This window comes from Alexandromys fortis, unplaced genomic scaffold (assembly GCF_014885135.2).
Source record: "Alexandromys fortis isolate MF-2015 unplaced genomic scaffold, M_Fortis_MF-2015_v1.1 scaffold_262, whole genome shotgun sequence".
Lineage (NCBI taxonomy): Eukaryota > Metazoa > Chordata > Mammalia > Rodentia > Cricetidae > Alexandromys > Alexandromys fortis.
Window position 1 is genome coordinate 1115806 of NW_026068147.1, and position 21547 is coordinate 1137352.

The following is a 21547-nucleotide window of genomic DNA, read 5'->3' on the forward strand; positions in this document are numbered from 1 at the left end:
TTTCTTTGTTCAACTGTCCTTTTCTTCCCCCTGCCCAGCCTCCCTGGTAATTCTAGCCCCAGGGCTATCTGCCAGCCATCTTTCAAGATGAGAGGAGCCGTCCGTTCTCAGGATAGATAGATGGCCAGGTAAAGCCAAAACTACAGGATGACTGCTGTCTGTCATGTGTAACACACACACTCTCTCTCTCTCTCTCTCTCTCTCTCTCTCTCTCCCTCTCTCCCTCCCCCCTCTCTGTGTGTGTGTTCTCATACTTGGAAGGGGGGGGGGAGGGCTGTCAGTTCCCTTGGAATTACAGGCATTTGCTCCATGCCTGGCTTGTTACACGTGTTGTAGGACCCCAACTCTGGTCCTCAGGATTGACAGCAGATACTCTTAGCGTGAACCATCTCTCAGCCTCCCTTCTCCTCTCCTCCCTGCCCCAGCACACAAAGTGTCCCACTTTAGCCCAGGCTTGACCTCAGATCATACCTCTATCTCTTGAATCCTAGGATTTGTGTCTCCCTGTGCCAGATGGTTGTCACTCATCTGTCCCTAAGCCAGTGTCTGTGACTGTGGGGGTCTGAATGAGTATGGCACCCATAGGCTCATATGTTTGGATACTTGGTCTCAATTTGATGGGACTTTTTGGGAAGGATTAGGAGGTGTAGCCTTCTTGGAGGAGGTGTGTCACTGGGGGCTGGCTTTGAGGGCTCAAAAGACTGGCACCATTCCTTCTTGGCTCTTTCTCCTTAACTCATGGAGATGTGAGCTCTCAGCTGTTCCTGCTGCCTTGCCTGTGCTCCTCTGCCATGGACTCCAACTTGAACATAGGCCCAATTAAAGGCTTTTTATTTTAATTTTTATTCTTTACATACATTTTATCTCGATGGCAGTTTCCCCTACCTCCAATTCTTCCAGTCCCCCACCCCTCCCCTCTCCCCTGGATCCACTCCTCCGTTCCCCCACCCCCCCAAAAGAGCAGGCCTCCCAGGGATATCAGCCATACACAGAATAACACATTACAATGGGGCAAGGCACAGACCCTCGTATCAAGGCTGTTAGTTCCCTTGGAATTGCAGGCAATCCAGTAGGAGGAAAGGGTCCCAAGTGCAGGCAAAAGAGTCAGAGACACCCCTACTCCCGCTGTAAGAGGTCCCACAAGGACACCAAGCTACACACAACATATATGCAGAGGACTCAGTTCAGACCCATACAGACTCGGTGATGCTGTGGTTCAGTCTCTGTGAGTCCCTGTGAGCTCAGCTTAGCTGATTCAGGGCTATGTTCTCCTGGTGTCCTCAACCCCTCTGGCTCCTACAACCCTTCCTCCCCTTTTCTTCAGGGTTCCCCTGGCTCTGCCTAGTGTTTGGCTGTGGGTATCTGCATCTGCTCCTATCAGTTGCTGGGTGACTCCTCCCTGAGGACAACTGGACCAGGCACCAATCTATGAGCATAGCAGAATACCACTAGGGATCATTGCGTTGATAAAGGTTTTCTTTTCTTTTCTCTTTTCTTTTTGGGTTTTTGAGACAGGGTTTCTTTGTAGCTTTGGAGCCTGTCCTGGAACTCCCTCTGTAGACCAGGCTGGCCTTGAACTCACAGGGACCCTACTGCCTCTGCCCCACCCCACCCCCAGTGCTGGGATTAAAGGCGTGTGCCACCACTGCCTGGTCCTAAAGGCTTTCTTTTCTCCGTTGCTTTGGTCAAAGCATTTTTTGTCTCAGTGATAGAACCGCAGCTAAGACAATGGCCAAGGGGGGCGGGGCCATAGGTCCTGCCTCTGGTCAGAGTGGCAGTCAGCCTTCAAGCCCAGGTGGGTGGCGGAGAGGCAGTTGCAGGCAGGGAAATGTGAACTGCCACACCCCTTGCTCCTTTTGAAGAACAACAGTGATCTTGTTCTGGTGTCTACATCTTCAAATTACTGCAGGATGCAAGGGCACGGGAACCAAGTCAGGGAAAGGAAACACCAAGCCGGGTTTGTCCACTGAATGTTTAAAAGCATGTTTTCCTTCATTTTCCCAAAGAAATCGCTGGAGTAAGTGACCCTTTGCTACTGACTCCCAACAAAGGTGTGAGGCCGAGGATGGAGGCAGCCATCTTTTTTTTTTTTTTTTTTTTTCTCGAGACATGGTTTCTCTGCGGCTTTGGAGCCTGTCCTGGAACTAGCTCTGTAGACCAGGCTGGTCTCGAACTCACAGAGATCCACCTGCTTCTGCCTCTTGAGTGCTGGGATTAAAGGAGTGCGCCACCATCGCTCGGCTTGGAGGCAGCCATCTTGAGGTTATGAGGTAGACAAGCCTGGGACATTTAGGACATTTAGGATACTGAATCAATGCAGGAATTCCCCTAACTCACACTGTTTTTTATATGAGAAAATCAATTTCCTTTTTACTTCCAACCAGTGTGAGTTGGGTGCTGTCTTGGCCACGTGATTAGTCCAGAGTATGTGGAAGCAATCCCGCTTGCCAACTAGAATGTTCTAAGTGGTGAGAACTCTTTTTGGCTTTTTTTTTCCCCAGTTACTTCTCCTTACTTGTGGCAGATCCCTCCCACAGCGTCTGTTTCCTGATTCCCCTGCTTCATGAGAACCACTGGATGGGGGTGACCTTCCCTGGCCCCAAGCAGAGGAGAGCCGTGGGCAGAACTGGCCTTGGTGGATCCTTTATCTAAAATGTGAGAACTTGCAGAAAAAAAGGGGGGGATTCAAATGGTTTTGGTCTTTAGCCCCACGGTAGGCGTATTTGTCTACTATGTGGGAAGTCCAAGTAGGCAGTCTAGAAAGAAAGGCGGGGGGGCGGCTCAGGGAAGAAATATGAGAGGGAGGGAGGTGGGGAGGGAGGGGGAGAGAGCAAGGGGAGAGAGAGGGGGAACAGTGAATGCAGGGGGAGAAGAGGATGGGGGGCTTTGAGGGAGGTGAGTCAGTAGCGTTGGCACACAAGCCTGAGGACTTGAGTTCGATGCCCAGAAAAGCAAAAATAAAAAGCTGAGGTGGTGACATTGGCTTGTGACCCCATCACCGAGGGGACTGGAGTGCCGTCCCTGGAGCTTGATGACCAGCCGGCCCAGCCCACTCCAGGCCCTGAGCCGGTACACACGTGCACAGCAGGTGGCGGCAGAGGGACGGAGTCTGCAGGAAGGAGCTGCCCTGATTTACACAGCTTTCAGGTTCCTTCTCGTCCCCTGCAAACCTCAGGAGACTCAGGACTTTGCTTAGACTCTAACCTCCCTCTCTATGATACCAGTTTCTGCCTAAGTCAGCACAAAGTGATTTTTATCTCTTGCAGCCAAAAATCCTGGAAGACCAACTCAGGAGCCAGGACTCCAAGGCCCATCGCAGGGTGTGGAATAAAGAAATGTGACCTTACCCTTCCACATCTGCCAGAGGAGACCAGAGGGTGGCAATTTCTATCCTCTGAGCCCTACTGCAAGGCATCGTGGGAGAGGAACCTTAGCCTCCATGTCTTTTGCAAGGCTTCATGGTGACATTATCTTCCGTGTGAAACAGAAAGCCTCTCAGACGGCATCAACTTTGGTTCTCTTGGCTGCAGGGCATCGTGGGGAATACAGTCTTGGCTGAATTATTATTATTTCTTCTTGGAAGGCATCAGCAATAATATATAGTCTGGGGATAGGACTCTTGGAACAGTGCTTGCCCCAGAAATCTGAGAGCCCGAGTTCAGAGTCTCAGTACCCATGTGGAAAAGCCACAGTGCATCTGTTTGGTTTGGTTTGGTTTTTTGAGACAGGGTTTCTCTGTAGCTTTGGAGCCTGTCCTGGAACTCACTCTGCAGACCAGGCTGTCCTCAAACTCACAGGGATACACTGTCCTCTGCGTCCTGAGTGCTGGGATTAAAGGTGTGCGCCACCACCGCCTGGCTCACCACAGTTCATCTGTAACTACAGTACAGGTGAGGCAGTGGATCTCTGGAGCTGGCCGGCAACCAACACCGTCAAACTGATGGGCTCAGTGTTCTGTGAGAGACCCTGTCTCAGAGCAGAGCGGTGAGGGGCTGGGGGGAAATGGATGCTCTTCCAGAGAACAGGGGTTCAACTCCCAGCACCCACCTGGCCGGTTACAATTGTCTGTAGTTCCAGTTCCAGAGGAACTGATGCCCTCATTCAGACATGCAGGCAGGCAGGCAGGCAAAATGCCAATGCACATAAATAAAAATAAATAAATCATTAAAAAAAACAGAGCCGGGAGGTGGTGGTGCACACATTTAATCCCAGCACTCAGGAGGCAGAGGCAGGCGGATCTCTGTGAGTTCGAGGCCAGCCTGATTTACAAGACCTAGTTCCAGGACAGGCTCCAAAGCCACAGAGAAACCCTATCTTGGGGGAAAAAAAAACAATAACAAAAAAAATCAATGAGGCGAGAAGCTGGGTATTGTGGCCCACACCTTTAATCTCAGCACTCAGGAGGCAGAGAGAGGCGAATTTCTGAGTTTGAGGCTAGCCTGGTCTACAGAGTGAGTTCCAGGACAGCCAAGATCACAGAGTGAGACCTTGTCTCAAAATAAAATCAAAGAAAAGAGACACCCCCTTCCCACTTTCATCTCAAAGCTAAATGTGACAAGCTCCTGCCTTGTTCACTGGTACAAAAATCTTTTATTTATTTATTTATATAAAATAAATTAGAGGAGTAACAATGTTAATAATAACAATAGCAACAATATTTGCCAAGAGCCCCCGCTGCCTGCAGCCTTTGCTCTGCTTCTCTTCTGGTTCTTCGAAAAGTTGAGGCCCGAAGACAACACAATGGCGCACACGAGGGAGGACAAAGTCCCTGGATCCAGCCAGGGCTGGGGGCTCAACCTCACGTCCAGAGGAGGACACCCCACAGTCTGAAGGTCAGGAGCAGGGAGATGACGAGGCTCAGGTGGGCAGCGCCTGGCCCAGGGGCAGCGCTTCTGAGGCCATTACAGCCATTGCGGTCGCAGCAGGAGACGTTGAGGTGGGTCAGGAGGAAGGCGTCTGCCACATGGGAGCCTTGGCACCAGGAAGCTGTGGCGCAGCCCCGCACAGTGTAATTCTGGTTTCCCAGCACTGAGGAAGGAGGAGGGTCAGTGAGCCAGGAATTCTCAGGAAAGAGGCAGGCTCCTGGTGCTGGTCGCTATAGCCACCCGCATCCCCTATTGTGAGCACTGCTCCCGAAATGTGTTCCAGAGGACCCCCGGCAGTCTCTCAGACTCACACCAGGTTTGCTTTCATAGGAACTCTAAGATGTCATCTGGCCCTTCCGAGCATCTGAGTGGCTGAGAGATACTTTTCCAGAGAAACCCCAGGACAACTGATATTGCAACAGGCTGAACATGAAAGCAGACAACGAGGACCAGATGTCCGATATTAGATCCAGACGGGAAGAGGGTTGCCACACCATAAACAATGACAGTCCCCTCTTTGCCCTGTTTCATTATGACAAACACAGGCTATTTTCCCCCCATCATCAATACTATTATTTATGAGGCCAGCTATAATGGGGCACGCCTTGAATCCCAGTACTTGGGAGGCAGAGGCAGGCAGCTCTCTGTGAGTTTGAGGCCAGTCTGGTCTACATAGAGTTCCAGGGTAGCCAGGGCTATATAGTGAGACCCTGTCTCAAAAATTATTTAGTTAATATGTAACAAGGCGGATTGATGTTGGTTTGACAGGGCCAATCCTCTTACTGCGATTTGCCCTTTATGCAGATAAGTACCATCTTTTCCATAGGAAAATCCACCCAGGATAGGTCCTGTCCATCTGTCAATCAGTCTGGTCAGTGCCCTGTGTCCCAGAGGGTCCCTTCCAGCTCCCAAGGGACCTTACCATCTAAGCCAGTGGCCTCCAGGCACTGATTCATTGGTCCCCGGCAGTCAGTGAGGGAAATCTCTTTGGAGGAACACCCATGGGTGCTGTTCCCCTCACAGCTGTAGCACTGGAAGCCATTCGGTGGTAAGCCCTGAAGATCCAGAACTTAAAGATGAAAAAAAGACAGGGACCGAAGATAAACATTGGGACCTTGCAACCATCCAACATCTGCCCACGCTCAGCCCGAGATGCTAGGGCGCCACCTGGCGGTCATATGTGGGAACTACACTTTCTTTTGGGGTCCTGTTCTCTAGAACTGAGCCCCACCCACATCCAGCAAGGCTTTTTGGGGGACCCTTAACTAACTGTGTATTATGAAACAAGCCCTGTTCTCTCAGAGGTTACCATACAGAGTGACATTCACTGTGACAGCCATTAGCCATCTGTCTTTTTTTTATTTTTTTTTTGTTGTGTTTTGTTTTTTTGTTTTTTTTTGTTTTTCGAGACAGGATTTCTCTGTGGTTTTGGAGCCTGTCCTGGAACTCCCTCTGTAGACCAGGCTGGCCTTGAACTCACAGGGACCCTACTGCCTCTGCCCCACCCCACCCCCAGTGCTGGGATTAAAGGCGTGTGCCACCACTGCCTGGTCCTAAAGGCTTTCTTTTCTCCGTTGCTTTGGTCAAAGCATTTTTTGTCTCAGTGATAGAACCGCAGCTAAGACAATGGCCAAGGGGGGCGGGGCCATAGGTCCTGCCTCTGGTCAGAGTGGCAGTCAGCCTTCAAGCCCAGGTGGGTGGCGGAGAGGCAGTTGCAGGCAGGGAAATGTGAACTGCCACACCCCTTGCTCCTTTTGAAGAACAACAGTGATCTTGTTCTGGTGTCTACATCTTCAAATTACTGCAGGATGCAAGGGCACGGGAACCAAGTCAGGGAAAGGAAACACCAAGCCGGGTTTGTCCACTGAATGTTTAAAAGCATGTTTTCCTTCATTTTCCCAAAGAAATCGCTGGAGTAAGTGACCCTTTGCTACTGACTCCCAACAAAGGTGTGAGGCCGAGGATGGAGGCAGCCATTTTTTTTTTTTTTCGAGACATGGTTTCTCTGCGGCTTTGGAGCCTGTCCTGGAACTAGCTCTGTAGACCAGGCTGGTCTCGAACTCACAGAGATCCACCTGCTTCTGCCTCTTGAGTGCTGGGATTAAAGGAGTGCGCCACCATCGCTCGGCTTGGAGGCAGCCATCTTGAGGTTATGAGGTAGACAAGCCTGGGACATTTAGGACATTTAGGATACTGAATCAATGCAGGAATTCCCCTAACTCACACTGTTTTTTATATGAGAAAATCAATTTCCTTTTTACTTCCAACCAGTGTGAGTTGGGTGCTGTCTTGGCCACGTGATTAGTCCAGAGTATGTGGAAGCAATCCCGCTTGCCAACTAGAATGTTCTAAGTGGTGAGAACTCTTTTTGGCTTTTTTTTTCCCCAGTTACTTCTCCTTACTTGTGGCAGATCCCTCCCACAGCGTCTGTTTCCTGATTCCCCTGCTTCATGAGAACCACTGGATGGGGGTGACCTTCCCTGGCCCCAAGCAGAGGAGAGCCGTGGGCAGAACTGGCCTTGGTGGATCCTTTATCTAAAATGTGAGAACTTGCAGAAAAAAAGGGGGGGATTCAAATGGTTTTGGTCTTTAGCCCCACGGTAGGCGTATTTGTCTACTATGTGGGAAGTCCAAGTAGGCAGTCTAGAAAGAAAGGCGGGGGGGCGGCTCAGGGAAGAAATATGAGAGGGAGGGAGGTGGGGAGGGAGGGGGAGAGAGCAAGGGGAGAGAGAGGGGGAACAGTGAATGCAGGGGGAGAAGAGGATGGGGGGCTTTGAGGGAGGTGAGTCAGTAGCGTTGGCACACAAGCCTGAGGACTTGAGTTCGATGCCCAGAAAAGCAAAAATAAAAAGCTGAGGTGGTGACATTGGCTTGTGACCCCATCACCGAGGGGACTGGAGTGCCGTCCCTGGAGCTTGATGACCAGCCGGCCCAGCCCACTCCAGGCCCTGAGCCGGTACACACGTGCACAGCAGGTGGCGGCAGAGGGACGGAGTCTGCAGGAAGGAGCTGCCCTGATTTACACAGCTTTCAGGTTCCTTCTCGTCCCCTGCAAACCTCAGGAGACTCAGGACTTTGCTTAGACTCTAACCTCCCTCTCTATGATACCAGTTTCTGCCTAAGTCAGCACAAAGTGATTTTTATCTCTTGCAGCCAAAAATCCTGGAAGACCAACTCAGGAGCCAGGACTCCAAGGCCCATCGCAGGGTGTGGAATAAAGAAATGTGACCTTACCCTTCCACATCTGCCAGAGGAGACCAGAGGGTGGCAATTTCTATCCTCTGAGCCCTACTGCAAGGCATCGTGGGAGAGGAACCTTAGCCTCCATGTCTTTTGCAAGGCTTCATGGTGACATTATCTTCCGTGTGAAACAGAAAGCCTCTCAGACGGCATCAACTTTGGTTCTCTTGGCTGCAGGGCATCGTGGGGAATACAGTCTTGGCTGAATTATTATTATTTCTTCTTGGAAGGCATCAGCAATAATATATAGTCTGGGGATAGGACTCTTGGAACAGTGCTTGCCCCAGAAATCTGAGAGCCCGAGTTCAGAGTCTCAGTACCCATGTGGAAAAGCCACAGTGCATCTGTTTGGTTTGGTTTGGTTTTTTGAGACAGGGTTTCTCTGTAGCTTTGGAGCCTGTCCTGGAACTCACTCTGCAGACCAGGCTGTCCTCAAACTCACAGGGATACACTGTCCTCTGCGTCCTGAGTGCTGGGATTAAAGGTGTGCGCCACCACCGCCTGGCTCACCACAGTTCATCTGTAACTACAGTACAGGTGAGGCAGTGGATCTCTGGAGCTGGCCGGCAACCAACACCGTCAAACTGATGGGCTCAGTGTTCTGTGAGAGACCCTGTCTCAGAGCAGNACCATAACACCTTTGCTGTATGATAAAGGAGGCCCATATGATAAATAGAACTTCATACATTTGTGAAATTTCCAGAAAGAACCCCTACTAAAAGAAAGGATGGATGTTCGTATGTGGGGGGGGGGGCAGTTGCCTCTTGCTACAGTCCTGGTGCTTGAGGGCCTCCCTTAGGTACAGCCTGGAAGAGGACCTCCCTGCAGGTGAGCACTTACGTTCCTTGCTCCGAAGTGTCACCACTTCAACACACTGTTCTCCAGGAGAGCGGCATTGCAGGCTCTGCTCCCGGCCCCTCTCACAGCTCTGGTCCAAAGAGCTACAGGACATACACTCAAGGTACCGGCCCCGGGGAAAGGCAATCCCCCGGCCTCCTAGGAAGAAAGGAAAGGGGTGGGTTAGAGGCCCAGCTTCCGCAGAGAACTCCCCTCTGAACCCGAACCCATCAGTCAATCACCAAGCCTACTTATCCCAAACCGTTCTAGAACTTAGCCCGTCCTTTTCAGTCTTGGGTACCCCTCAGTTTCAGCCTCTGCTCTTGCCATGACCACCCTCCATCTCGTTCTCTCACGCGGCCCTAGGAGGAAGTCTTTAAAGTCTCCTCTGCTCTACCCTCCCATAGCTCCCCACTGTTCTTAGAATAAAGCTTAGCTACCTGATTGCGACATTCAAGGTCTACTGAAGACTGTGTCCTGGTGACCTCTCCTGCCTCATCTCCCAGCACCTGCTCCTCCCATGCGCTCTTCTATACTGGCTCCCCGGTCTCAGAACACAGACCCTCACCAGACTCCAGCCCTTCCTCTATTCTGTTGTCATTGTCTAGAACACCCTTCCTTAGTTTTCCTAATGCCTCCTCCTTCATCATCTTATTTATCACCTCTTCTAGGCAGGGGCTCTACCACTGAGCCACACCCCAGCCCCACACTGGGGGATTCTAGGCAGGGGCTCTACCACTGAGCCACACCCCAGCCCCACACTGGGGGATTCTAGGCAGGGGCTCTACGATCAAGTTACATTCTTAGCCCTTAATTCTTTTGAGGGGGAGGGGGAATGCAAGGTCTCACAATGTAACCAGAACCCAGAATCCTTTATCTCCAGCTGTTTCATCAAATAGCACATTCTTATCTCTGCCTTTACTCCAGGATGGTCTATCCTATAGTCACAATTATCACTCACGGATGTATGAACCAAAAGATCAAAGCCTTACTTGACAGATCCATGATAACTTTGTTATTTTGCTCAAAGTGTCTAGCGGAGGCCAATTGGACCAGTTGCTTTTCCCTGGAAACACCATGCCACTTTTTCCCCAGGCTTTGGCTCACGCCATCCTCTGGCCTGGCACAGCCTCTCTTTCCTGACCCAGGAGATTAGAGCTGCGTCTGAGTGGAGGCAGCCCACTGGCAAGCTCAAGGCAGTTAGGTGACTCATCCTACCCGGAGCCAAATCATCTATCTTGTTCAAGGAAAAATGCCTAAAAGGCCCACAGCATGCTCCTTCCCTCAAACATCCACGAAAACCAAAAGCAGATCTTTCTCCAGGCACCGTGGTGCATTCCTGTCACCCCTGGACTTTGGTGGGTGAGGCTGGAAGATGGCAAGTTTTGGGGCTAGCCTGGGGTACATAGTGAGACTGGGTCGCAGGAAAACAAACAAAGAGGAATTTCCAGCACACTTCTCCCCAGGATGCTCTTTTGACTGTGGGTCATGTGACCTTCAGGAAGCATCTTAGTTCCTTTTTTATTTCCTCATTGTCCATTCACAAATCTCTCTCCAGTCTCACAAATGATCTTACCCGTCATGGTGATGGCAGTGGAGAGAACCACGTGGGAGACTGGGGCAGGAGGATTCCCTAAGTGAGGCTGGGGTGTGGCACAGTGATAGAGCTCTTGCCTAGAGTCCCCCAGTGAGGGGCTGGGGTGTGGCGCAGCCGTACAGAACTGGCATACTCAAAACCCTATCTTCCATTTGCGGCACTAAAAACAAAGGCCTGACATGCATGCCTGTGTAGTGTTGCCTTGGGTTCTCCTGCCACCACACACCTAAGTCTCTGCCTGTCTCTGCCATGGTGTGGTTGTAGTTTGTCTCTGAGGTCATGTGGTTGAAAGCTCAGTCTTCAGAGTGGTAGAGTAAGAGGGAAGGACCTTTATGGTGGGGAGCAAGTGGGAAGCTGTCCAGTCGTTCACAGCATGGCTTTAGGAAGGGATTAGTTAATAAATTAATTTTGGAAAGGAGTTTGAGTTGACTCCCAGAAATTAAAACTGTTCTTAATTTTTTCCTTCATTTTATTTTATGTGCATGCAATATCAGCAGAGGTCAGAAGAGGGCGTAGAACCCCAGAACTGGAGTTATTGCCTGATGTGGGTACTGGGAACTGAACCTGGGTCCTCTGGAAGAGCAGTCAGTGTCTTAACCACTGAGCCACCCCAGTCTGTGGTTTCCTGTGTTTTGAATTCTCCCTCAGCATGCAGTCATGAGGTGATGGGGTTTGGGAGCAGGTGTGCTTGCATGTGTTGGGGGAAGAGCTTTAGCTGGAGCCAGCAGCACACTGTGTGGACTTCCTGTTTCTCAAACCGCAAGCTACATAAGTATTTTCCCATTTTTATTTATTTGGGTTGCTCTTATTTGATTGGTTTTTTGAGAGTAGGTCTTCCTCTGCAGTCTGGAACCTGCTAAGTGGACCTGGCTGGCCTGGAATTTACAGAAATCCTTCTACCGCACCCTCCATGTGTGGGATTATAGGCGTATGCCACCATGCTGGGATGATAGGCATATGCCACCATGCTGGGATGATAGGCATATGCCACCATGCCAGACTGTAGCTCTTTTCTTTACAGCTTAGTTGGCGCTGGCTGGACAAACTTGAGGACCTAAATTTGATCCCCAGAACTAATTATAGTGGTACAGGCCTGTGATCCCAGTCTTGGGCATTGGGGGAGAGGCTGGAGGATGCCTTAGGCTTGCTGGCTGCCAGTCTATCTTCAAGTCTAGTGAGACACTTAGGAAGAGAAGAAAGTGGAGAGGGACAGAATAGAACACTCATCTCCTTCCTCTGGCTATTTGTGCACGCACACACATGTACACGTATGAGCACACGTGCGTGCATGTGAGCACACACATGCTCGCACACATGTACATACACGCACAAATGTGCATACACGTGTACTCACATAGTGCACACACATGAGCACACACATCCACATGTATATGTTCACACATGCATGCACACGTGCTCACACAGTGCTGACATACTCATGTACACACACGAATACACATAAACACACCCAAGCACACAGCTCTAAATTATTCTTTTCCATCCCTTTTAATCAATCAACGTCTGTTCTAGAACTCACCATCCTCCTCACCCAGCTTCCCAAGTGCTTCCCTCCCAGGTACCCACAGCCATGTTCAGCTCCTGAAGGGCTGATCTGTCTCAGCTCTCCCTTCACCTCCTGGCTGGGGTCTCAGGGTGTCTGAGATGGCTACTTGCACCTCTCTAGCTCCGTCCCATGTGTCTTGGGGGAAGCTCAGCTCACTGCTGCTGGGACACCTCACTTCTGCACGTATGCTTGCCAAAAACCGGAGGGAAAATTGTCTACAAATCAGGGGACCCTGCCCCCACCCAGCCGCCTCCGTCTCGCGACCCTCTCCCCGTGGCTGTTTCCTTTCACAGCGCTGAGTCGGTGAGTTGGAAGAGGGCTCGGGAATGAACCGTGCCACCTGTGAAACTTTGTCTGCCTTCTCTCTTCCAAGAATCACAGGGCCCCGAAAACCTTCCTCTGCTGTGTACTCTTCCAAGACTCTGTCATTTGTCCAGCTTCATGGCTGTCACCCGCAAAAGCATTACACCAACACAAGGGAAAAAGAAGCTTCTATCCTCGGGTCACATATCACTGAGGTCTCCCTTTCTACCCGGCAAAGCTGTCCCTGCCCAGCGTGACTGCCGTCTGGCTGCCTTTCTCGTGGACAACCCCACCCTCATCCACCCGTGCTCCTTTCCCCTCGTGGTCTAGTTCCCTCGAATCTGTCTCCCATGCTAAGGGCAGAAACATTTGTCAAAAATAGAAGTGTCGGTTGGGGGTGATAAAAAAAAATAGGAGAGAGGGTCTAGGGACGTGGTGCAGTTGGTAGAGCGCTTGCCTAGCCTGCAAAAAGCTCTGTGTTCCATCGCCAGCACCGAATAAAGCCGGTGTGATTGGTACATGCCCGGGATCCCAGCACTCAGGAGGTGGAGGTGGGAGGACCAGGCATTCCGGGCTACCCATGGCCACACGGCAAGTTCAAAGCCAGAGAGGGCTATCTAAGAAACAAACAAACAAACAAACAAAAACCAGACATGGCAGCACTGGAGGCAGAGGCAGGTGGATCTCTGTGAGTTTGAGGCCAGCCTGGTCTACAGAGTGAGTTCCAGGACAGCCAGGGCTCCATAATAGAGAGACCTTGTCTCAAAAACAAAAACAAACCAATATACAAATAAACTAATCCAGGGTCATCAAGATGGCTCAGCGGGTACAGACACGTGTAGCCAAACCTGAAGACACGGGTCCAAGACCCGTGACCATCACAATAGAATGAGAGAAGCAATGCTCACAAGTTGACCTTTGACCTTCACGTGTAACATGGAAAGCATCTGCACACACTTAAACCAATATATATATTTATATATATAAAAGGAAACTACACACACACGACTCAGCCTTGCACCAGAGATGGCTTGTAGGTAGTCGGAAGAAGAGACAAACCAGGCACAAAGGCAGTCTCTTCCCTCATGAGGACCATGGGAAGCGGGCCCTCATAATCAATTCCCACCCAGGGCCAACCATGCAGGAAGAGCAGCAAGGAGTGCTGCTCCTTCCTCATCCGCCCTGGCCCTCTCTGTGTGCACTTGGACCGCTGACCACACCCTAAAGTTGTCAATCAAAAGGCTCACAAACTTCTCTTTTATCTGCACACTGTACCCACACTTTCCTCACCAAGGATCATCTCTTTTGTTGTTGTTGTTGTTGGGGAGGAAAACAAAGATATAACACATACTAGACAGGGACTCCACCACTGAGCCACACCCCAGCCACTCACTGGGGGATTCTAGGCAGGGGCTCTACCACAGAGCCAAACCCACAACCCTACTTTTTTAGATTAAAACATTTTAAATGTTTCATCATGATGATGATGGTGTGTGTGTGTGTGCAGGTCAGGGGGCTACTTTGGAGAGACTCAGTTCCCCCATTCCACCTTTACATGGGATTCAGGCACTGAACTCAGGTCACAAGGCCTGAGCGACAGGCACCTTTACTCAAGGTGCCATCTCTCTGGTCCTTTCTAGTTTTTTTTTTTTTTTAATTGAGACTGAATCTGAACACCCCACTGACCTTCAGTGTGTCATCTGCCTGTATCAGCATCCGAGCAGCTAGGATAACAGGCAAGTTGCACCGAGCCTGGCGGATGTGTCGTCATACACGTGACAGTCAGGTTTGTCACCTCACAGCCCAGGGATGCTTTTATAATCCCATAGTATTGGAATGGCTAGGTGTGGCAGCTCAGAGTTATAATCCCAGCCCTCAGGAAGCGGAGGCAGGAGGATCTCCCATTGTCAGCCAGCCTGCACAATACAGTGTATCTCAAGCGTCTCATCCAAGCAAAACAATTGGGTGTGAGAATATTTCGAGATGGAGAGGGAGATGATTTGGGAGACACGACTGGGAAAAGTGACATGGGACTGGGCTGGAGAGGGATGAGCGAGGTCCCAGAGTAAGGAACAGCCTTGGTGCTGGGGTGAAGGATGTAGGTCTGGGAGTGGAATCGGGGCTTCAGCTGGGGGCGGCGAGGACACCCAACTCACCAGGCCTTGGCCTGTTGCAGCCGTCTGTGGCACACACGATCTCTGACAGGCTGATGATCTTGGAGTTCACCCGGTAACTCATGGTCCTGTTGGTCTTCTCATAGTGGGCACAGTCTCTTATCTCCACCTCCAGTTCTTCATCATCTAGGAGGAATACACGTATAGTCCCCTAGAGGGTCCCTGGTCCCCACCAGTCCCTGACACTCCTGGTCTCGGGGTCACCCGTCCCTAGTGCCACTCCTTGTTTGGGCCAATTCTGTTATTTTCTAGAATTATCTTCCCCTTCCCCATGCACACCATTGGGATTTTCTGGATCCATCTACAACTCTCTCCCAAGGTGAATGAAGCCAGCAGGGAGGTACCTTCAATAGAAAGAAAAACACTAACGTTTCTGAAATAGGGTCTTGCTATGTAGCCCAGACTGGTTTGGGAGTCCCAACCCCCTTGCCTCCACTCTCCAGTAGTAGGGCTACAGGTGTGTCCCGAAGCACCAGCTCTTTAGTACCAGGTGCTTTAACCTGCTCCGCTGTCTCTCTACCCTTATCTTAGGTAGGTTTTGTGTTTGTTTGTTTGTTTTTTGAGACAGGGTTTCTCTGTGTAGCCCTGGCTGTCCTGGAACTCACTCTGTAGACCAGGCTGGTCTCGAACTCAGAGATCCTCCTGCCTCTGCCTCCAGAGTGCTCAGATTAAGGGTGTGCGCCACCATGGCCCTGCTGTCTCGGATAGTTACATTTAAGTCAGATGAGGTCATGCACATATATAATCCAGGAGGCATGTCCAAGGTCATCCTTGGCTACATTGCAAGTTTAAGGCTAGCCTGGGCTACATGAGACCCTGTCTTAAAAATAATCCAGGACCAAACAACAACAACCAAACCAAATCAAATGCCCCCCCCCTTCCCCACGTACTACCAACCCCAAAACAAAGCAAAAATATTTGGTACTGCTACGTGTGGCACCTGTGCCAGTTTATGCCCTGCAGGTCTCACCAACATGTTTCTTTTTTAGGATTAGGATTTTTTTTTGACACAGGGTTTCTTTGTGTAGCCCTGGCTGTCCTGGAACTAGCTCTGTAGACCAGGGGCCTTGAACTCACAGAGATCCGTCTGCCTCTGCCTCCCCAGTGCTGGGATTTAAGGCATCGGGCTTCTCACTGATACTTTATTTAAAAAAAAATCTTTTTAGATAGATTTTATTATTTTGTGTGTATAAGTGTTTTGCCTGCATGCATGTCTGTGCACGATATTCGTGCCTGCTGCCCGAGGAGGAGGTGGTGAGCTGCCATGTGGGTGCCGCGAATTGAACCTGGGTCCTTTTCAAGATCCGTTTGTGTGTCTGTAGGTGAGTACGGGCACGAAAGTGCAGGGGAGGGCCTCGGATCTCCTTCCTGGAGCTGGTTATGGTGGTTGTGCGCCAGCCCACGTGGATCTCCGGACTGAATTCAGGGCTACTGGAGAAGCAGCTGGTCTTAGGTGCTGAGCCGTCTCTCCAGCCTCCTTAGATGTTTAAACATCTGCATTTCCTTACTGTCTGGAGAGAGAAGGTTTTCTAGCCTATTGTTGGCGGTGGGGGTCGACCTTACCTTCCCACTCACGAAGCACCGTGGTCCTGCAAAGATCCTCGTCCAGGTCACACTCCTTCACCATGCAGTCCTGGTTACTCTCACACTGCAGGCACTTCAGGCCCTGGCAGGCTGCGAGGGGAAGAGAGGGAGGTGGTCAACAGGTTCAGAGCCAGGATCTGCTCCCTTCCCCCCAGCTATATAGTCCAAGCTGACCTCAAACTCACAGTAACCTTCCTGCCTCAGCCTCCTGTGTGCTGGGATTATAGACATGCATCAGCTGCCGTTTGTTGTACCTCTGGCCTCTTGCAGGACTTCTAACCCTGGCTCCCATTTCGGTGCTGTGTCCTTCCAATACGACCTCGGTCAGTTCTGTTTCATGGATCTCCTAGCCACTGGAGATCCAGGTTCCACCCCTTTCGGTAGCTTCTCTACAGTGCTCTCTCCAAGACCTGAGCTTCATCCTGAAGCTATAACCTCACCCATCAGTCCTCCAAAATTAGCTGAGTGAGCTCCAAAAGCATTCTTCTTACCCCCCCCCCAACACCTCTGCTAGGTTCTAGCCCCACCTTAGCTCCACCCTCACCCAGGCGCTAGCCCCGCCCCATAACTCCTGCCCACCTTCCTTCTCTAGCTCCGCCCAATATTCTAGCCATACCCGACTCCCTTAGCCCTGCTTCAGACTCTAATCTCTACTATAACCACGCCCTCTGACTCTTCCCTTAAATTTTCTTCCTACATTTATATTATTTCACTGAACATTTTTTAAATGGTCTCATTACATATGTGTAGTCTGGAATTCTATGCAAACCAGGCGGGCCTTGAATGCGGAGATCCACCTGCCTCCGTTTAAGGGCATTTTCCCACAACATTCTGCTCTGTCCGGACTTCACCTTAATTACATAGACCAGAGGTTCTCAGCCTTCCTAATGTCGCGACCCTTTAATACAGTTTCTCATGTTGTGGTGACTCCCTAACAAAATTATTTTCTTTGCTACTTTTTATTTATTTATTTATTTATTTTTGGTCTTTCGAGACAGGGTTTCTCTGTGGTTTTGGAGCCTGTCATGGAACTAGCTCTTGTATACCAGGCTGGTCTCAAACTCACAGAGATCCGCCTGCCTCTGCCTCCCGAGTGCTGGGATTAAAGGTGTGCGCCACCACCGCCCAGCTCCTTGCTATTTCATAACTGTACTTTGCTACTGTTATTAATCATAATTATCTGTGTTTTCCGATGGTCTTGGGCGACCCCTGTAAATCGAACCTAAATCAGGTCATAGACCCACCACGGCCCCTAAAAGTTAGTCCCGCTCCTGGCCCCTCCCCTGGCTTGGAGCCCCTCCTCCAGGTCTTCTAATACTTCCTCAAACTCGTGGCCCCGCCCCAGACATCCTAGGTTCTAAACAGGACCGGAGCTCCAGCCTATTAGGCTCTGGATCCTCCCCAGTTTCCCAGTCACGTTCCCAGAACAGAAAGGCTAGATAACTGTCCTAAACCACACAGCCTGCTCCGAACCCAAGTGGTACCCCCACTTCAGGCTCCTCTCCGTGGGGCTGTCATCCCTGGGCTCTAATTCACAGTAAGAGCCATCTGCGACCCCGAGGTCCTGTCTGCAACTCAGAGCCGGTCTGTTCTGCGCCAGGTCGCCTTTCTAAGCCAAGAGTCCCTCCCCTTTGCACCCCCACCAGCTCCCTGGCCACCCGGACCTCCCGCGAAGGTCCCCTTCCCAGACCATTAGTCAGCCCCAGCCTCTCGCGGATCCGGAGGGTTATTCACCGCCCTAAACGCTGACTCAATTCCTTCTCCATTTCCTCTGCTTTCTCAACACCTTTCCCCCTACACGTCCTGGAGGAAGCAGGTGAGGAAGTAGCGAAAGCCAAATGTACTCGAGGGACGGGTCCGTTGGAAATGCTGGGGGGGGGGTAGGGACACGACGCGATCATCTCCCTCCTACCCTAAAGCTAGATCCCACCCCCACCGAAAAGAGAACACTGTGGGAAGCGGGCCCCGGGAGTCACATTCAATCGCTAGCTGTGCAATTTGGCACCAGCTACTTAACGTCTCTGTGTCTCCTGCGTCCTGCAGTTTGACTTTGCAGAGCCTGGGACAGCGCCAGAGATCGGTTTGCTAAATGAATGCCTCCGGGCGTCTAAATGTTCCACGTGGGATGTCTAAATGTGTTCTGGAGAACACACCCGAAGAGTAGTTGGGTGGGAGGAGAAGGGTTGAGTGCTGGGCTCCCTTCCCCCTAACTCACCCCGGCTGTCACCACCCAGGCCTTACCTGGGACCCAGGCCGTCAGCAGCAACAGCAGCAGCAGCCTCCCCCTGAGGCCCATGCTCGCGTCTGGGTATCTCCCTTCACCTCTGCTCTAGAGGGAGAGGAGCACAGGGAAGGAGACAGTTTTGTGGCCCCAGGGCTCCGCCCACCGTTTGCTTAAGCATGAGTCAGCCCTGGTTGTGTGGGTGCCTCCCCTTCCTCCTCCCTAGCCCACAAAGCTACCCATCCCAGGAGGCCTGACTCAGGGTCTCTGAGGTCACAACCCTGTCGTCCCATTCGCTGTGTTCAAATCCCAGGTGTCCTAGGATGGTGGAATGTGACTAAGTGTCGGGTAGTAGTAAGGTCAGGGAGGGGAAACCATAGGAGTCTAGTTAGGAAAGAGGTGAGCTTCGCAGTGAACGCTTTGCGCAGAATGCCCACCATCTACCTAGAAACAGTTTTGTTGAGGCAGGTGTGTGGTCTGCAATCCTGGTACCCGGGAGGCAGAGGTAGAGGCAGAAGATCTCTGAGTTCAAGGCCAGCCTGGTCTATAGAGTGAGTTCTAGGACAGCCAGGGCTACACAGAGAAATCCTATCTCAAAACAAAATAGAAAGAGAGGAAGAGAGAAAGGAGGAAGGAAGGAAGGAAGGAAGGAAGGAAGGAAGGAAGGAAGGAAGGAAGGAAGGAAGGAAAGAAGGAGCAAAGGTTAAAACCATCTCTGGCCTTGACTGTTTCTTATCAACCAGAGTTTTCATATATAAATGTACATATACATACATACATACCTACATAGATATATACATAGATACATACATATATACATGGCTTCTCTTTGTAGCCCTGTCTGTCCTGGAACTCACTCTGTAGACCAAGCTGGTCTTGAACTCACAGAGATCTGCCTGCTACAGGATCAAGGGCATGGTACCACACCTTGCCCAGGCAGAGCAGTGCCACACAGAGGACACATCTAGAACAGAACACTGACTAGCCAGAATGGAGGGCTCACCAAGCTCTTCAGCGCCTCCCCCAAGACCGCCTTTGTGCTGGACACCATTCCAGGAGCAGTGGATACCACAGGAAATGAAGCAAGGGTCCCACCCTCATAGCCATGAAGTGGGGAGGATGTCTTGTTATCTAAATCTTTTGCATCAGGGAAAAATGTTGAAGGAAGAACCAGGGTACCAGGGAGAGGCAAGCTCCTCTGTGAGGGAGTCTCACTGTAGCTGGGAAAGAAGTCTAGTGGGGGCCCAGGGAAACAGAGACTGGGAGAGAAACACAGGGAAGAGACAGTCAGTGCAAAGGCCCCGAGGGCACAGAATCACAAGCAGGTCAGTGTGACTGGTGTGTGGGAACCCGAGAGAGCAGAGAGCAATGAGTGAGTAGCAGCTACCTGTACAGTAGTGATCTCACAGTGTGTCTCCTGAATCACCGAGGCCTGAGCTAGGAAGGATGGAGCCCAAGGCATCCCTCTACCACTGAGCCACACTCCAGCCCCTCACTGGGGGATTCTAGGCAGGGACTCTACCACTGAGCCACACTCTCACTTCTTATTTTAACAATTTTAAGATAAGCCAAAAGGAAAAGAAAAAGTTCCAAATAAAATGCTTTATCCTAAGAGATCATAATTCAACGCATAAGAAAATGGGACTGACTGGGTGGTGGTGGCTCACGCCTTTAATCTCAGCATTCGGGAGGCAAAGAACAGGTGGATGGATCTCTGTGAGTTCAAGCCCAGACTGGTCTACAGAGCAAGTTCCAGGACAGGACAGCCAGGGCTACACAAAGAAACTGTGTCTCGAGAGACCAAACAACGAAAAAAAAAAAAAAAAGCCAACCACACAAACAAAAGCCACCTTCCTGCACTTTGCAGTACTGTCAACACATGTGAACCTGTGTCCCACCATGGTCAGGCATGTTTGGCTCTAGAATGAGCTCTCTCATCCCCTTTGAGGCGGGAGCTGTGTTTTTGACCCCAGCCAGCAAGACTCCAAATTCTTCTTCCTGAGTGACAAGAAGCTGGGGCGGAGCCAGGGAGTCTGAGGTCAGTGGCTGTCACCCTGCTGGTGGCCAGGATGGACCACTCCCTGGCTGTGTCACCCTGAGCCAACACAGGCCTTCTGTTTCCTTTCTTGGAAAACGGCCCCTTTTGGGGTGATGTGGGGACTGAACAGTGGGCTGGGCTGGGGCGAGGCGCAGGGTTCCATCCCCAGCTCTCCAGCATGCCAGGCATGGTGAGGGACAACTGTCATTTCAGTGTTCTAGAAGCTGAGGCAGGGGGATCAGGAGCGTTGTTGGCATTATCGGGGTCTGTCACCTTCGTCGCCCCTACATAGCTGTCTCCTTCCATACCCTTATTCTCAGCTGTGACTTTGTATTGTGCTGACTTTTGGGAGGTCCCAGCAAGGAGTTGAAGTAGGGGACAAAGGAAGGTGTCAAGTCACCGATACCTGTAGAAAAATTGAAAGAATGTCCACTCCTTCCTTCTGGTGACTCACCTGGGTCTCATTCTGCTGCTGGACTGTGGGTGAGGCTCAGCACGTGGGGGCTTCACCAGCCTGAGGAAGGAAAGATGAGAGGTTCCAGCGAGGAGTTGAAGTAGGGGACAAAGGAAGGTGCCAAGTCACCTATACCTGTAGAAAAATTGAAAGAATGTCCACTCCTTCCTTCTGGTGACTCACCTGGGTCTCATTCTGCTGCTGGACTGTGGGCGAGGCTCAGCACGTGGGGGCTTCCCCAGCCTGAGGAAGGAAAGATGATGTGAAGGGATGAGGGTGAGGGCAGGAGAGAGGAACTGAGAGACAGTGAGATGAGGAATGGTCGAGAGGGAAGGGGGAGAGAGAGAGAACACAGACAGCAACACAAGTCAAGGAGCTAGAGGGATAGATGGAGAAATAAAGACTGACAGAAAGAGTCTGGGAGAGCTGGGGTGTGGCTCAGTGGTAGAGCCCCTGCCTAGAATCCCCCAGTGAGGGGCTGGGATGTGGCTCAGTGGTAGAGCCCCTGCCTAGAATCCCCCAGTGAGGGGCTGGGAAGTGTGGCTTGGTGGTAGAGCATTTGCCTAGGACATGTTGGGCCCTGGGTTTGGGTCCTAGAATCTCAAGGGTTGTGGGACAGAAGGCATTGGAACCCCTAGAACATAGGAGTCACGTGCACTTTGGAGAACTA

At 51.1% G+C, this 21547-nt stretch overlaps 1 protein-coding gene across 2 annotated transcripts; it reads right to left on the minus strand.

Moving 5' to 3' along the window:
• Positions 1-4589: 4589 nt before the first annotated feature.
• On the minus strand, positions 4590-20902 carry Plaur (plasminogen activator, urokinase receptor). Of its 2 annotated transcripts, none has more exons than XM_050127103.1 (6): positions 20878-20902; positions 16144-16254; positions 14563-14706; positions 8946-9101; positions 5788-5934; positions 4590-5028 (listed from the first exon to the last, which is right to left on the minus strand). In XM_050127103.1, exons 2-6 carry the CDS (start codon positions 16205-16207, stop codon positions 4799-4801), a joined length of 741 nt encoding a protein of 246 aa, XP_049983060.1. In that variant the 5' UTR covers positions 16208-16254; positions 20878-20902; the 3' UTR covers positions 4590-4798. The 2 variants fall into 2 exon arrangements, with proteins under 2 accessions (XP_049983060.1, XP_049983059.1); XM_050127102.1 differs by lacking the exon at positions 20878-20902 and adding an exon at positions 18406-18546.
• Positions 20903-21547: the final 645 nt, after the last annotated feature.

Excerpts from the sequence above, each read along its gene's own strand:
- Plaur (XM_050127102.1), bottom strand. The coding sequence starts at position 18,460 with ATGGGCCTCAGGGGGAGGCTGCTGCTGCTGTTGCTGCTGACGGCCTGG. Across the intron at positions 14,707-16,143 it reads GGTGCTTCGTGAGTGGGAAG|ATGATGAAGAACTGGAGGTG; the intron begins GTAAGGTCGACC and ends TATTCCTCCTAG. Across the intron at positions 9,102-14,562 it reads CTGCAACAGGCCAAGGCCTG|GAGGCCGGGGGATTGCCTTT; the intron begins GTGAGTTGGGTG and ends CTTTCTTCCTAG.